Source organism: Perca fluviatilis, chromosome 3 (assembly GCF_010015445.1).
Source record: "Perca fluviatilis chromosome 3, GENO_Pfluv_1.0, whole genome shotgun sequence".
Taxonomy (NCBI): Eukaryota; Metazoa; Chordata; class Actinopteri; order Perciformes; family Percidae; genus Perca; species Perca fluviatilis.
The window spans coordinates 41,145,622-41,162,572 of record NC_053114.1 but is presented as its reverse complement, the minus strand read 5'-3'; the positions used below and the strand labels follow the sequence as shown (position 1 = coordinate 41,162,572).

At 41.9% G+C, this 16,951-nt stretch overlaps 1 protein-coding gene across 1 annotated transcript in view; it reads left to right on the top strand.

Annotated features, from left to right (window-relative positions):
- The window catches only part of crtc3 (CREB regulated transcription coactivator 3), a 45,180-nt gene extending 29,125 nt beyond the window's left edge, over positions 1-16,055 (top strand). Inside the window, exons 7-16 of the mRNA XM_039795005.1 lie at positions 1,943-1,993; positions 2,089-2,174; positions 5,146-5,195; positions 6,284-6,504; positions 7,696-7,931; positions 8,457-8,576; positions 8,730-8,834; positions 10,619-10,702; positions 11,415-11,628; positions 14,604-16,055. Coding sequence (XP_039650939.1) covers positions 1,943-1,993; positions 2,089-2,174; positions 5,146-5,195; positions 6,284-6,504; positions 7,696-7,931; positions 8,457-8,576; positions 8,730-8,834; positions 10,619-10,702; positions 11,415-11,628; positions 14,604-14,803 — 1,367 coding nt within the window. The 3' untranslated portion in view covers positions 14,804-16,055. The remainder of the gene's footprint in view (positions 1-1,942; positions 1,994-2,088; positions 2,175-5,145; positions 5,196-6,283; positions 6,505-7,695; positions 7,932-8,456; positions 8,577-8,729; positions 8,835-10,618; positions 10,703-11,414; positions 11,629-14,603) is intronic.
- Positions 16,056-16,951: the final 896 nt, after the last annotated feature.

The following is a 16,951-nucleotide window of genomic DNA, read 5'->3' as shown; positions in this document are numbered from 1 at the left end:
CTGAGCTGGCTGTGGAGGATCACATAGTGTATACAGTACAGTTTTCTTGCATAGCCTGCTGTATATAGTCTACCAGCACATATTACACATAGCTGTACAGGCTGTATATCCTTTCCTCTAGAAGAGGCTAGGACACCAAACTGGTTCATGTTAGGGAGCGAGCAGCGCAGACGCATCGGCTCACTGTGAAGCCCCAGGGCCTCTTTGGCACCTCTAAATGTTTCAGCGGGTTTGGAGTGGTGTTAAGCCCTGGCTGATTAAAGAAGCATCTAACTAGAAATTACAGCTATGAGTCACACTGCCGGGATGGAAACACTTGGAGCAGAGGAGTTCAGCTACAGTCTTTTTGGTGTGATCTCCTCACTGCCAATTGTTGTCAATGGAAAAGGAGCAGCATTAGTCATAAAAAAAATTTAATGTTACCTCTGCAGCCGAAAGGCCTCTGATTACAGCAATGCTCTAGGAATAGAAGGGGTTTATATATATATATATATATATATATATATATATATATATATATATATATATATATATATATAAATATTTCATATTCTTGACCCATATTGAGTGCATTGCACAGTGTAAGCGATCCTGCCAGGGACACAAGCCAGCCATTTTCCATCCCAGTTGTCCTGTTTCCGTTCCAGTTGCACCTCTGTGAGCAATAGCGAGTAGACGCCTTTTGAAGGGGAAATGTAATGCTGCCAGTAGGGCTGTATCAAATAGTTTGAAGCTTCATTCATAATGTTGACATTCAAATTCTAAATCAACATTTGATCAAAAAACTATTCATTCTGTTTTAAACCCGGTAGTCGCCGATAAAGATTTGGCTACACTAATATTGTTAGTATTATACTATTTGTAGAATTATATCCCAGTGGTGGCTGCGTAGGATTGTTTTCTGACTCGTATAACTCGAGAGCATAAAACATAGATGTAATCATTCCCAAAATTCACAACATGTTTTTATCTAACAAATATTCTGCTTCAATCCATATTTGTTGCTGTTTATCCTTTCAGAAACATTTTCTCTGGCGTAAAAAAACAACAACAGTTTGGTACGCACCTGCATTAATGGGGCGCTCTAGCAGTAACCAGCAGTAACAGCTCCATAAATTACATTCATGTAACCAAAATGAGGATTTTGTTTGAGGATTTCTTTTATTTTTAGGGTGATGACGTACTAAAACATGACAACAGACATTCAAAGCTCATTTGAAGCGTTGAATGTGACATTCGGTGCAGCCCTAGATGCCAGACCTCATTGTCCTATCTGTTCCAGCAGCCGGAAAGCTGCCTCTCCAAAATGAACAAGCCTCAGAGAGACTGAGAGCATGAAAGGACAAGGACTGGGTGGGCAATGGTTCAAAAAGCTAATGGAAGTCTGAGCTACGAGGAGACTTGAAGGAGACATCAAGAGAAAAGAAAACATATTTTCCTAATAAGTAACAGAGTGCACTAAAGTGTTTTTGCTGAACACAAAAGTTACACACGGACTAGACAAAAGTTAAAAGGAGGGAAAGACAAAGGCATGTGTCCCTGGCATCGGGTCTACAGTAAGAAGCAAAAGAAAGAGGCTCTTTGTGGCATGAGAAAAACAATGGCCCTCTCTTCATTGCTCATCAGTCTATGAACACCCACCCCCCCACCCACCCAGCTTAACCTCCTCCCTGTCCTCATCTCTGTGACTGATAACATGATGCCAGATGCCCAGCTGTTGTGTTTATGAAACTACACAGTAATTGCCGTGTGTATCCCAAAGGGCCTGTTCCTGTCAGAGCGACTGATCATTGTACCTGGCACGCCGGAATAACAGCTGGTTATTATTAAATATCCTCTAATGTTCCTCTGCCTTTTGTTTTCATGTCTTTTCTTTATTTCTCCATTTAAGTTGCCTCACCGTCCTCAATTGTTCCTGTTTATTTGTTTCTTTCTCCTGAAGGCTGGAATGCAGCGAGTGTAAATGAATCGGAGCTGGACGGCTCCGGAAATGGTGAGTTGCACATTCTTTCAGTAATCGAGGGATAATATCCAGTAGTTTGTCTTGTATTAACAGCATGTTTAATTCAAGTACGTTCTTCTCTGCAGTCTTCTCCTTCCCCACCCTGACTAACGAGGAGAATCTAATAGGTGTCAATAAGCCCCTTCCCAAGCAGCTGTGGGAGGCCAAGAAGGTGAGGCAGTTCTTCTTACATCAATGTCTGGTTGATTCTGTCTGTGCTGTTTGACAGATGATCCTCTGCATATTTTGGCATTCATTGCTCTCGCATCGCGGTGCATTGTCGCCGTGCTTTTCCTAATGACTGACTTCACAAACCTGTATGTCTTTTAAGAAAAAGGCCACTATTTCACATTAGGCGATTGTGACACTTTTAGATTCCTCCCGTGACTTGGCAGAGACAGGTTAAACTACACACTGAACCAGTGTTTCCTGCATGACCGCAAATATCAGGCAGGCTGGGTCAGAGACTAATTTCTGGGATCAGGAATGTCAATGACATCATGGAGGGGAAAAAAGTCATAGACGACAACAAAACTAGACGAGAAACTTCAAAACAAAGGAGGCATATTTTTGTTAATGTGGAATGTTGCACTTAGTGCATGTAGTGGATTTCAGGGTATTTGCAGCTCATTACAGATAGATATACACTGATCAGGTACAGAAGACCAGTAAGGGTGCGGATACTGACCTCATTTTCGGGATCAGGTGTTGACCATGATGTGATTAATCCACATTAAATACAGTTTATTTTAGGTTTGTGGCGATCAGATCGTATATCGACAATTGAAGGCATGATCGACGTTTGTTTCTTCCTAAGTCTATATTAAGGCAATTTCACTTACTATCAGAACAAAGATTGGTTACACTTTACTTGAAGGTATCTACATAAGAGTGACATGACACTGTCATGAACGTGTCATAAACATTATAAACAAGTTATAAACGTTTATGACATAACGCTTCTTTTAGTAAATGTCATACTAATACGGCATTGGTGCCTTAACGACCGTTATCTACCGGACCGGTGTAAAAGTGTGTCTGTATTTCACTGGAGAGGATTCTAACACCAGACTGTAGCTGCCGTTGTCTGAAAAACACAGACTCAGCCTCGCCAGCCTCGTGGTGCATTCAAAGTAATTGTAAAATACCCTTTTCCCATCCAGTGGTTGTTTTTGTCGTTAACAGGAATTTACTGGTGAAATAAGTTATTGTTATAAGTTATTATTACATTTTTAATAAATCATTTAATTTTGAATATATATATATATATATATATATATATATATATATATATATATATATATATATATATATATATATATATATATATATATATGGGATGTGTCACCTTTTTCAGCCTTTCTGAGTTTGCAGGTATGAAGTAAAGTGTTACCCAAAGATTTTATAGAAAAGAATCCCTTGAATCTGCGCCCTCCTGTGCATTAAGAGATGGAGCAGCACGTCCGCCTGCTTAGCCCTGTTAATCAGAACAACTGACGAGATTTGATGGCCACTGTGCTCCATAAAAGTAGTTGATGTTATGGATATGATTTCTATAGTATTATTAAAGAGAAGATAATCATGTTAAACGGAACATGATGCCATGTGCACCAAACAAAGACACACAGGGCTAGATTTATCAAGCCGTTTGCGCCTGTTTCCAGGCGCTAATTGGTCGCAAAGACGGACGTAACCGATGCGGCATATTTACAAACAGGTCGCACTTGGGTAGAATCGCAGATCGTCTGCCACATGAGCGAGAAGAGACAAGTTGCGCTTTCAATATGCGTTCGTGGGAGGGTCGTGGGGAAAGTGGGAGTTCCACCCAAAAAGGTGGGAGGATAAGCGCAAAGTGCACCTAATATATATTCCGTGGTATTTACAAAGACTGTCAGTAAGAGCGCGCCTCTATTCTGCGGGGGAAATTCTCCGCCTCTTAAAAGCAGGTCTAAACCAGCTGCAGTCGAGTTTCCTCGTAGACCTTTATGCCGCTGGTGAAATGGCAACAGTAATTTGAGCAAGACGAAGACATAGGCGAGGCTGAAAATATTTTTAAACACAAGAATCACACTTTGTCAGTGAACACAACATCATTTAGCGTTACAGATCAAGCAGCCATGCAATATTAGAGTTACTGGAAGAAATCAAAGATGAAATTGAATCTCCCACTCAGCGTTCACATCCCACTCCACCAGTTGTTAAACTCCTCGCTACATTACAAATATTGGCATCAGGATCATTTCAAACAGTCATAGCATCAGCAGTGGGAATATCGCAGTCTGCACTCAGCCATATCATAGCACCAGTACCGCTTTGCTACAGCGCAATTTACCGTCTAGTGGGCGGAGAAAGACGCTGATTGGCTGATGGGTGTCACGGTTGATAAATACTACGCAAAATGTGGAAGCATAGCGTGCGCTATTACCGAACTCTCATAAACGGACGCAGCGCAAACTGCGCTAGTGTTAGTAAATCAGGCCCACAGACTTTTAAAAAGGAGCCATTGAATAGAGGAGACATAGCTATTAAATCGATTTTTTTTTTTTTTTTTATTTATCACAATATTTATTTTTCACACTTTTTTTTTTAAATGTTTGTTTAAGTAACTGTAACGGTTTTGCTTGCAGAAAGCTTAAAGGTTTGATTATTTCGAAGCTCCGTCAGACACTGAGCCACGCTGCCGCCCCCTGGCGATCAGAGCGCGAGTAACCACGGTTGGACAACATGAAAATAGTAACTATCGCCCAACCCCCAGTTTCTTTGTAAATGTCATAACAATTCAGTGTTTGATCTGTATAGTGAGGTATACACATTTTGAATTTGGGAAAAAGAGAGCAGTAATATGTGATTTTGTAAGTGGTATCCGCAGATGCCCTGAGTTTAGGAAATGGTATATAAGAGAAAAAGTTAGACCAGTGCATCCCTAAGGTCCCAGTGGCAGCCATCATGTTGTCTTCTTTTTGCGGGAGTTGTCTTATCTTTTGCCTATTCTGCCCATTCAGTCTTAATGCCATAAACATGTCTGTGCTGAAAGGCTGAATAGCAATCTCCATTATGCAATCAACCCGGAACTAATATTCTGTCGATTAATATGTCGTCTTGGAGTGTTAACTAATTGTAATTTTTTTGTGTTTCTGTCTCAGGTCCAGTCTCTGGCATCAAGGCCTAAATCATGTGAAGTGCCCGGAATCAAGTAAGTCTGAGGGCAGACGTCAACGTGTATTCTTTTTTGCTTATTTGCAAATAAACCCTTTTCTTTTTATTCCATTGCACCCAGCCCGTTAGTGTGATGATATACAAAGCATTTGTGATGCCACAGAGGCAGCAGCAGCTGTAGCTGGTCAACCGAAACAATGGAATCCCAAGAAATAAAATGCCTCACATTCCCACCTCGACAAACAGGATGTCTGTGTTCCTCTTCACACCTCTAACACCCCCTTTTGAACAAAGAGGAACAGAGTTATTACCATCAGATTCCATGGGCATTGTTTTCCCACCTCAAAAGACCTCCGGTGTCATGTCATGATTTAGAAGCAAACAGACATCTCTGTTTTTTTTTTTTTTCTAGTCAACTCATTAGCTTTTCCTGTACCATGTTGCCAGTAGATGGTCATGCATAATTTAGAGTTAATATTCTCTTACAGAAAGCAATCCAGGCTTCCTATATTCCTGCGTAGCCAGCAAGCTGCTTGGACCTCTTTATTTCATGCCGTCTCTTTTTTTCTGACACACACACAGAGAGAGAGAGAGAGAGAGAGAGAGAGAGAGAGAGAGAGAGAGAGAGAGAGAGAGAGAGAGAGAGAGAGAGAGAGAGAGAGAGAGAGAGAGAGAGAGAGAGAGAGAGAGAGAGAGAGAGAGAGAGAGAGAGAGAGAGAGAGAGAGAGAGAGAGAGAGAGAGAGAGAGAGAGAGAGAGAGAGAGACTGTTTGTATGTTTGTGGAGGCAAGCATTTGTTCATTGTTTTGTGTTGTGCCAGTTTGTGTGGGGACAGACAACAATGAGTCACTGTTGCTGCTCATATGCTGTTAATGCAGCATATGAGCAGAAATGGAAATTAGTGAAGTAGCGGAGGAAATGGAGAGTGGGTGGAAAAAAGAAGAGGGTAGAAGAGAAGTGGATGGGAGTCAAAGAAACGTCTTGTCAATTAGGAATGGCAGTGGCAGCACATTAAAGGACCTTACGTTTAATTATGCACAGGTTTTACATAAATCGGAATTTGGATTCTGATCATCAGTGTTGTTCCCGATGACTCCAACAAGTTTTCTGTGTATCTTCGCTGCAGCATATTCCCCTCTCCGGAGCAGAACGCCGGCCTGTCCCACTACCAGGGCTTGTTAAATAGCGGCGGCTCCCTGCCCGACCTCAGCAACCTGCACTTCACCTCACCGCTCTCCACCCCGCTGGACCCTGAGGACAATGGAGGGTACCCCAATCTCAGCGGGGGCAGCAGCACCGGAAACCTGCCGGCCGCCATGATGCACCTAGGCATCGGCAACTCACAGGGTGGGTGGAGCACAGCATTGTGTGGGTGTGTGGGTGTGGGGTTCCCACCCTTTTTGGCGCATGAAAACAAAGCAGTGTCTACTTGCAACTTCTTACAGGTTGATTAACAGGTTTGTTTGTTTGTTTGTTTGTTTTTAGTTTTTATTAGTTAATATTCACAGGGAAAAAACGAAGATTAAAGGAGAGTAGGAAAAAGAGGCATATTTTTCCTCCATTTTCTGTGCTGTGAGTTCATCAGGTTTCCGTGCAGAGTCAAAGCTCACCTGATGCTCCCCTTGCCCATATGAAGTTCACTCTCCCTTTTGGCTTTCATCTCTTCAGACACTATTTTATCCAAATTTAGCATTTTTGCCCTCTGTTTCTTGGCCTCTTTTGTTTTTGTGGTATACTGGAAATTATTTTTTTGACGAATGTCTGTCCCTGCTTTGGTACTGTCACTTACAAGAATTTGTCTTCTTGCAGGATTTGGGGTGTTGCCTAGCAACACAACTCTAATCATAGTCGAGCTGCCGTTCAGTGTGTTATCATCATGTTCAGACTAAAAAAATCTGTGCGTGGAAGTGAACCATCATATGAGGGATTGTAGGGATTCTAGTATCTGTGAGTTTAATAATCAGAAGGTCTGTCCAAGCTTTAGACTCAAAGTTGGGAGCCACTGCTGCAGTGCTTTGAGCAAGTTCCAGCTTTCTTCCTCTGCCAGCCAAACCATACATTATGGATAGCTCATTGAATGATCTCTCTGTCTCCAACTTCCTCACTATGAACTCTGCTGCCTGATCTGATCACACCCACCGCTGCTCCCTCCTCTGTCTTTCCTTCCTGTATTTTGTGAGTGTATGTGCGGTTGGGCTCCCATGTTGAACACAGTTCAGCTTGGCCGAGCATCAAACTGAAAGGGGAACTTTGACCCTGTTGTGGCTTGTTACAATCAGCCCTTTTCTTTTCCCTCAGATTCCCTCTGTCTTCTCATTTTCCTTCCCTCTGCTCTCCATCTTTCTCTTCCTCCCCAGTCACACAATAAAGTGTAGTGTTTCAGGTCAGGGACTGGAGAGCATGCTGGAAAATCGAGTACATACCACTTCTTAACTTCCACGCGTTCTCCTTGGTTTCTAAGTCTTCTGGATTCACAGCTGCCTTTTTAGATTCATTCTGTTTCAATCCGTCTGATCATAGTCTTTACTGTCCCTGCAGGGCTCTCCTCCTCTCTGAGCAATCCCTCAATTCAAGGGTCTCTCAACAACTGCCAGCTGCAGTCATCACTCAGCAATCCCTCCATCAACTCATCCCTGCGTCTGTCCAGCAACTCCCCCCGGCGACGGCCTGCTCCCATTAGCCCCCTCACCCTGTCTCCTGGCACCGAGCAGCGCAGGGGTCTGGCCAAGCAGCTGTCTCCCACCATGTCACCCTCGCTGTCCCCCATCACACAGGTACACACCCCCTCACATTCCTCTTATAACAAGAGGGATTGTTTACTTTGTAGTGCACTGGATTAGCAATATAAGCTTAAATTCACCTATATAATATACATAAAAAAACTGAGTAGTATGAGAAACATTAGTAGTTTTTGTATACTGTTTGTGCAGACCATGTAAAATAAATTCAGGGGTGTTTTGTGGGAACTTTTGATTTGATCGAGTTGATTTGTTGGGGCGTCTCTAGTGTCATTGCACTGTGTAAACTAAGAACCACCGCTGTCGAAAATACTAAACTAGAGTTAAAACTAAAGTCTAAAAACAATCAGGAATGTACGATGATGGAAAATAAAGTTTGACATCCAAGTAAAAAATCTTGCCGTTGCAAAAAATACACTGGTGCAATTGTTTTTACCCCTGCATTGATGGGGAGGTTGCAGTTGAGTAATGACACTACATTCAGAATACATAAACTTCAAGTCCGTTAAACTTGTAGTCAGTCTTTTGAGACTTTTACTGGCTTTTCTCTGTCCTGCGTAGGGAGTTGCTTTGGATACCAGTAACATGCCAAGAGAGCCGCCCCCACCCTATCCGCTCTACCAACAATCCCAGCATGCAGTGGACCAGGGCCGACAACGCCAACAGCAACACCAGCAACAGCAGCAGCAACACCAACAGCAACAACACCAACAGCAGCAACACCAGCAGCAGCAGCAGCAGCAACAACAACAGCAGCAGCAGCAGCAGCAGCAACAACACCAACAGCAGCAGCAGCAGCAACAACACCAACAACAGCAGCAACAACAACAACACCACCAACAGCAACAACAACAACAACAACAACAACAGCAACAGCAGCAGCAGCAGCAGCCTGTTTCCCCCCTTCAGAGCATCTCTCTGGACTTCAACACGAGCCAAGTGAGTGGCATGAAGAGCGTCTTTGTCAGGGTGTGTGTGCACGCTGACGCACACAAAATCATATTTTGTGCACCAGTCTTTGTGGTGTTCTGTGCATGCACATTCCTTATGGTTATCATTTGCTTTTGTCTCCCTGCAGGGCAGAAATTAGTGTGGGAGATGAGATACAACTTTGTAATTCTAATAACCCACACTAAGCTGAGCAATCACATGTACTGTGTAATTTGTTATTTAATAGGCAGACCGAAAATATAAAACAATATTCTGCCCATGCCCATAGCTATAAATATTAAGACATGGATATAAAGACAAGTCTAGTTCTAAACCTAAATATATTCTATTCTATTGACAGTTATATAAAACAGAAAACCAGCCAACCCTCACATTGGAGAAGCTGGAAACAATAATGCATGATTTAAAGGGGTGATAGAATGATTATATAGGGTATTTTACACTGTTCCTTAAGGTCTCCTAATGGGGTATGTAACATTGGTTGGGCTGAAAATTGCCCGAATGCTATTTTATTTGGCCCTTAACTACCCTGTGAATATGGCTCTATTTGGAACAAGAGCTTTTCTTCCAAATATGGTATGCTCATGAATATTCAGAATGCGCTGATTGGTTTGAGAAACTACATAGAAACACATGGGAGACTCGACAGCAGGTCTCATATTTCAGACACTGCAAAGTTATACATTGTTTATCGGGCTATTTCCTTATTAAATTCACTTCTGAGACTTTTTTTAGTGAGAAATCAACTATATAAAGCTCAAATATGGGCCATTTTACGAAAATTGATGGCCAATTGCAAATTTGGTAAGACTGTGTGTCGGAGTTCAGCGGCCGGTGCTGCCTGTGTTGCTGCCTCGCCGCCCGGCCTGCTTTCCTTCACAGACCCCGGCCTGCTATGAGGTACTTGGAGCTCCGTCACGGCAGTCCACAGCACTCCATACCCGCGCAAAGTCACTGTTTTTTTGCGCTAATGGACAACCAAACGCTGCAGCCCTGACAGAGCTCCAGGGCCTGCAACTCCCCTCTTACTGCTAGCTAAATGGCCCGTGTAGGCAGGCCGGGCGGCGAGGCAGCAACACAGGCAGCACCAGCCACTGAACTCCGACACACAGTCGGACAAAATTTGCAATTAGCCATCCATTTTCGTAAAGCGGCCCATATTTGACCTCTACATAGTTGATTTCTCGCATAAAAAAATTTCAGAAGTGAATTTTGTAATGGAATAGCAGAGATCTGCGCGACCTAGATTCAGAAGACTACCTGATCTCAGGTCAGTTGTGTAGCCTATGTAAATGTTGGGGCGTGACCGTTCTCTTAATACACCCATGGGCTGACAAAGGTTCAGGTTTTTGGGAGGTTGACGTCAACTTCCAGCTTTGTTGGGATTTGCCCGTTTTCAGCGGCAGTTTCAAAATATGAGATTTTCATAGTAAAGGGGTGTCAATGGGATTTTGAGCTTCTATGTATGTCCTATTTACCCACCGAACTGTCGTTATTCAACTATGACAGAGTAAAATCAGTTTTGCATTCTATCACCCCTTTAAACAATTAATTGATTGTTATTGTTACATTGTTACATTTATATTATTGCCTAGCCAAGAATACAAGCCTGGTCTTACTTCACCTCAGTGAACCACTTGTAAAAAGTTATTCATTTACACACATGACATAGTAAATCATAGAAACAAGAGACTTGCAGACAGTTTGTTTTCTTCCAAGATTTGACAACATAGTGATGTTTTGGCACTTTTTTATTTTTTATTCCTTGACAGCACAACAACATGGCAACACTCTTCAACGACCCTTTCATGGAGCAACAGTTCTCCAATCGCCAGACCAAGACCCACCAGTATACGGTACACACACACACACACACACACACACACACACACACACACCAGTAAATACCTGTTTAAGCATAAAGTAGTGTCTATCTTCAGTCAGAAATCTCAGAAGAGACATTTCAACCAGTAATGTTGGGTTGTTTATAGTGTTACAACAAAGAAAAAGACTCGTTGGCCTGTTTTTTCTCCATAGCCCTCAATGTAGCATTTCCTTATCAACATATGAGGGCTATGTAAAGGCTAACAGATGCAGGAAATGTGCTGGCAAAAATGAGTAATATTTGTAATGGAACTTTTTTTTTCAAAATAAATCTGTAATGGGAAAATCACTGCTGCAGTTTAGGGTGAACTTTGACTCAAAGCAGAATCTACTTTTTTACACAAACAAGTTAAAACCACATAATATCTTTAGCCAAGTTGTTTACAGTTTTACAGGAGAAATCATCAGTTCATCACCACTGATAGTTTTTCAGCAGATGTGTCTGCATCGTCTTGGCCCAGACAATAACTAGTAATTAAGTTTTTGTCAGACTACGGAGCTGAACAGAATCTGTCATTGTCAGTTTTAGTGTTAATAAGGTTTTCTGGGCACTGTGGATGTTATGCGAAATCACTTGAAGACATCACAGAGAGTCAGGATGCCAATGTGAACTCGACAACTCGGCTCACTGATTCATTGCATTTAGTTTCGTTTGCCATTTTCTCTCCGCCATCTGCCGTCTAGTTGGACCAGTTCACTCTGTTGGAAAACGCGATGAGCTCCTCAGCAGGGGGTTCTTGCTTCGACCCTTCCTCCTCTTCCTCCTTGCTCTACTACTCCCAGGCTGCCCTCTCGGGGCTGGGTGGCAGCCATGGCAGCCTGCAGGACCCAATGCACATGAGGTCCAACATGCTGTACTCCAACTGCAGCGGAGGACTCCCCAACATCATACTCACCGGTAAGTCTTAACAGGTGGCTCACCCATAAGTGTATTCTGGGAAAGAGGAATTCAGTGTTTTAGTTGGTTTTTTTTTACAGAAAACAACTGAACATTTAGAGTTTAGAGTTAGTTTTAAGTTTAAAAAAGTAAGTCAAAATAAGTACCAGTAATAGCTATCAATCAATGCAAATCAGTAAATGATTTGCATTGATATGGATCTTATTTCAGTTAGCTATTAGGCTAACTGAAATAAAGCCATGCCAATCGTGAGATATGGTGAAGGCTATGTGATGATGTGGGTCTATTTTAATTCCAAAGGCCAAGGGAACTTTATCAGGATGCATAGTATCCTGGATCCATGAAATAACTGGCCTTTAAAAATAAAAATCTGCCTGCCTCTATGGGAATTTAACCTAGGGGTATGTATACTTATGCCCCCTTTATTTTAAGGAAGAACATTTCTTTATTTACATAGTGTAATACATTATTCATTCACAAACTAAATAGGTGTCCTTAAAAGGTTGGATTTTTCCTCTTTTTTTTTTTTTTTAAATTAAAGGTCCCATGGCATGAAAATTTCACTTTGAGGTTTTTTAACATTAATATGCGTTCCCCCAGCCTGCCTATGGTCCCCAATTGGCTTGAAATGGTGATAGGTGTAAACCGAGCCCTGGGTGAGATGGGCCGATCTGGAATCTTACCAAGGTTACCTCCCCTTTCTCTGCTTTGCCCGCCCAGAGAATTTGGCAAAAGCAAAGTGGCAGTTGGTCAAGGCCACACCCCCACCCTCCACCTTGTCCCCCCCCCCCCCACACACACCTCTCTCCTCCTCAATAGCTACAGACACAGAAATGGCACATCCTAAGGAAAGCTCATTGTGGGACTGGCTCTAGTGGCTGTAGTTCTGCACCAAGGCTGAATTTCGGTAAAGAGACTTCAGATACAGTATTAGGGGACCACTAAGGTCTATATAAAAGAGACTTCAGATACAGTATTAGGGGACCACTAAGGTCTATATAAAAGAGACTTCAGATACAGTATTAGGGGACCACTAAGGTCTATATAAAAGAGACTTCAGATACAGTATTAGGGGACCACTAAGGTCTATATAAAAGAGACTTCAGATACAGTATTAGGGGACCACTAAGGTCTATATAAAAGAGACTTCAGATACAGTATTAGGGGACCACTAAGGTCTATATAAAAGAGACTTCAGATACAGTATTAGGGGACCACTAAGGTCTATATAAAAGAGACTTCAGATACAGTATTAGGGGACCACTAAGGTCTATATAAAAGAGACTTCAGATACAGTATTAGGGGACCACTAAGGTCTATATAAAAGAGACTTCAGATACAGTATTAGGGGACCTCTAAGGTCTATATAAAAGAGACTTCAGATACAGTATTAGGGGACCACCACAAGGTCTATATAAAAGAGACTTCAGATACAGTATTAGGGGACCACTAAGGTCTATATAAAAGAGACTTCAGATACAGTATTAGGGGACCACTAAGGTCTATATAAAAGAGACTTCAGATACAGTATTAGGGGACCACTAAGGTCTATATAAAAGAGACTTCAGATACAGTATTAGGGGACCACTAAGGTCTATAGAAAAGCATCCAAAGAGCACCATGTCATGGGACCTTTAAGGCGTTAAGATCAATTTCCAAAAGATGATTTATTTTTTTTTTATTCCTCTTTTTAGTCAACTTTAGCATGGGTATATAAACTTATGAGCACCACTGTAAGTATTTTCTAAAACATCAATGAAATCATTGAATGGGGGAAAATCGCTTCCGGGACCAGAGCTGTTCAAAAAGGGGTCGGTCCCTGTTAGGCTCTATAGGCAATCATTCATTGTTGGAAGAGGTCAAACTCCGGCAACATTTGTAGTGCACAGAACAACTTTATTGTTGGACCAACACATTTCGGCTTGTGGCCTTCATCAGGGTCATCCTGTGCTGCTGGAGTTTTATTAATTCTTATTCTACTTGTACAAGACTTATTTATGTGCCTGTTTTTAAAGCTGTATACATTTATTTTTAGCCACTAGTGGGTAGAACACAAGCTCACAGACACACGGTCCTGACATATTATTACCTGAAAAGTTTAGTTTGCCATTTAGTGTTGGGCAGGTCATGGTAAGTACAGTCAGCGTATAATTTCTTGTTTATGAAAACAGCTGCAGCTGAAACCAAGTTGATGAGTCCTGAGACTGAACCATTCAATTAGATTGGATTGGATTAGATTAGATCGACTTTATTGATCCCAAATTGGGAAATTTCAGTGCTACAGCAGCAAACTATCAGACACACATGTATTCAGTACATTCAGTCAGCAAAGTAAAGTCGTAAAACCAAAACTTCAAGCTAAGACCTTTTTAATATTTAGTTTATGACTATAATGAGAGACGAGGGGATACGGCCTGTAAGATAAAATTGGCTGTTGTGAAATGTCCTTCCACCACCATTGGCCTCAGAAACAGATTTGCAATGTTCTCACTTAAGACTGATTGCAGCTCCCCGCAGTAAAAGCATTAAGATAAGACCGATAAGAATTATTCTTTGAAATTTCAGTGATCCCACGCTGCTGTTTCACTGAATGCAAATATTAGTTAGTGATGTTTTCCTGAGGCTGAAATCAAAGAGGAGCGTTTGCAGAGCGGTTTGTTTTTTCAGGAATCAGGCGTAGTAGGTTGATATTTCTCACAGGGGGGACATGAACATACCTTCATGAAGACTTGTGTCTGTGCTGCCTTGGGCTCCAGCTTTGTTTTAGCTGCTGCTTAACAGACAGGGATGCTCCACTTTAAATGCAACTGTCTTAAAGGGAGGAGAGTGTCAGATGTGGGGTTTTATTTGTGTGTTTTTTTAAAGAGTTGTCGTGACTAATGATGAGGGCAGTGAGACTGTTGGCTAGAGCAGGAGGAAATGTTTTCCTGGACGGAGGAAACGCTCACCCACCGTCATCTGTTTCCCTCTCTCAGATGACTCCAGTCTGTCAAAGGACATCAGCAGCGCACTCTCCACGGTGCCTGAATGTTTTGACTCGGAGGGAGGCTTCCCGTTGGAGGACGAGCTGCGCATCGAGCCCCTCAGCCTGGACGGTCTGAGCATGCTCAGTGATCCCGACATGGTGCTGCCGGACCCTTCGGTGGAGGATAGTTTCCGCAGTGACAGACTCTGAACATAAAGTCACAGGTTCCAAGAAAGATAACGCAAACGTGTATAAATCTGACTATGCATGCAAACGATCTCTATAGGGCCACTGTGCATGCATGCATCCACTGCCACTAAGATTCATTAAATGTGAAAGACACCATGTACACAGTCATGCACACACACTTTTTTTAAGGAGGAGATTTGTGAACAAACACTGTTTACACCTGCCTCATGCAAAGTTACCTTCGTACATGCTCGAGCTCGTATCTCGCAGACATTGTTCGCAAAATGCAGTTTTGGGTTCCGAATCAGCCCTGGGAGCAGAAACCGGTCCAGCTCTGAGAGTCTGCGCCTCTTCCTCCCTCCCCCGAACCCCAAAAGACTCGGACGAACACGTGAGGCGATCCCACTTCTTTCTCTCCTCGCCAGCTCACAGCCCCCCTGAAGCCATGGCAACCTCATCGCCATGGTTACACACCATAGCAACCCTATTGCAAAGCTTGAGAGCAGCAGGAATGTCAACACACACACACACACACACACGTTTACTTTTCTTACAGCCCCAGTAAACGAGGCAAAGGGAGCCCAGAGCTGTGGTGCAGTCACTGTTCACAGCTGGAGCAGTGATGTGTGTCGGTGGTAAAACATCTGGCAGCCCAGTTGTTTTCAGGTGAAGTAAAAAAACAGCCACGCCGTGGCTACTTCAGGCTCTTGAACAATCATGGTAGAAATGAAGACTAGAGAGATTAGAGCTTTTGTTTTAAACTGATTTCTTTACATATGATATCGATTATTTTTGAGATGTTTGCCACAGATCTATATATACATATATGTGTTTTTATATAACACACACACACATATATATATATATATGCATGCCTCAATTTCAGTGATTAAATTGTATTTTCAAACTCGAAACAAAAAGGGCAAAGTGTTTACAAAGATGAGATTTTATTAAGTAAATTATACTTAAGAGTATAGATTTTTGAACTCTAAGAGATAAAATTCTAAGATGTATTGAATAAATGCTATATTTTTCCTTGCAATTTGGTTGGATATTCCCCGTCTCCTCGGTCACAGATGATTTCTTCTGGCAGAACTTGGACAGCGTTAAGATCCATTAAAAAAAAAAAAAAAAAAAAAAGAAGGAACTTCAACATGTTTTATTTTTATTTTATATAAATACTTCTATGTACAGTAATTGCATATGTTTTATTTTACCTTTTGTACTGACTTGTAATGGCGCTTTAACTACTTTAAACCTTGTTGTGAATAAGGGCATGTGTACTGTGGATTGATTATGCCCTAAATATCTGTTTGCATCCGGCTTTCTGTCCTCGTGTTACGGCAGTACAGTGACCCCCCCCCCACCCCCCCTCTTGTGTCTGAACAGTCAAAGTGACTCATTCAGAGAGCAGACTGTAATCATGTGGACATCGGACATCATGTAACATTGCACTTAACCTCTTTTGCACTAATTGGTTCACAGTGTGTAGCCTTGATAGTTGTTACACCAGGTAAGTATGTATTTTTGTTACCTTTTATTTACCCGATAACCCAAAGAAGTTGAATGAAGCCATTACTGAGAAAAGTGTGACTTTATGTGACTAAATATTAGTCGCTGCACATGCACCCATTTCAAAACACCAGCAACAGGCGTTTACTTTTGATATGATGCGAGGAAATTGAAATGTATTCTTCGCTTTGATTATATGGTCATATAGTAATATGTTTTTATAAAGAGCTCATATTTGCAGTTGATTATGTAATAACTCTGCCATTTAGGGCATTGAGTGCCCCCTAGTGTTTAAATAAAGGCAAAGAGATACACTTTTTTTTTTATTAAATATTGTTTCTGAAAAGGATTTGGAGCAGATTTTGCTCCTTAAGCTATGCAACTTTTATTTTTTATTTTTCTCAATTCAGCGAGACCTGTTGAACAGGTGCAACTTGTACATTATGCAGTGCAACATGGCGTGCAGGTTCATTTTATGTGCACAATGTGGGGGGGATCAAATTAGCTAGAAATCACAATATTACATGTGTCCGGTGTCCACAGTGTATGCTGACTCTGAGTCAGTAAGAAGGGTGTCTGCTCCTGCTGGATTTGCATCTGAACTGATCAACAGTCGGACAACAAGAGCATTTCTAGTGAACGATTTTCAAGTAACTC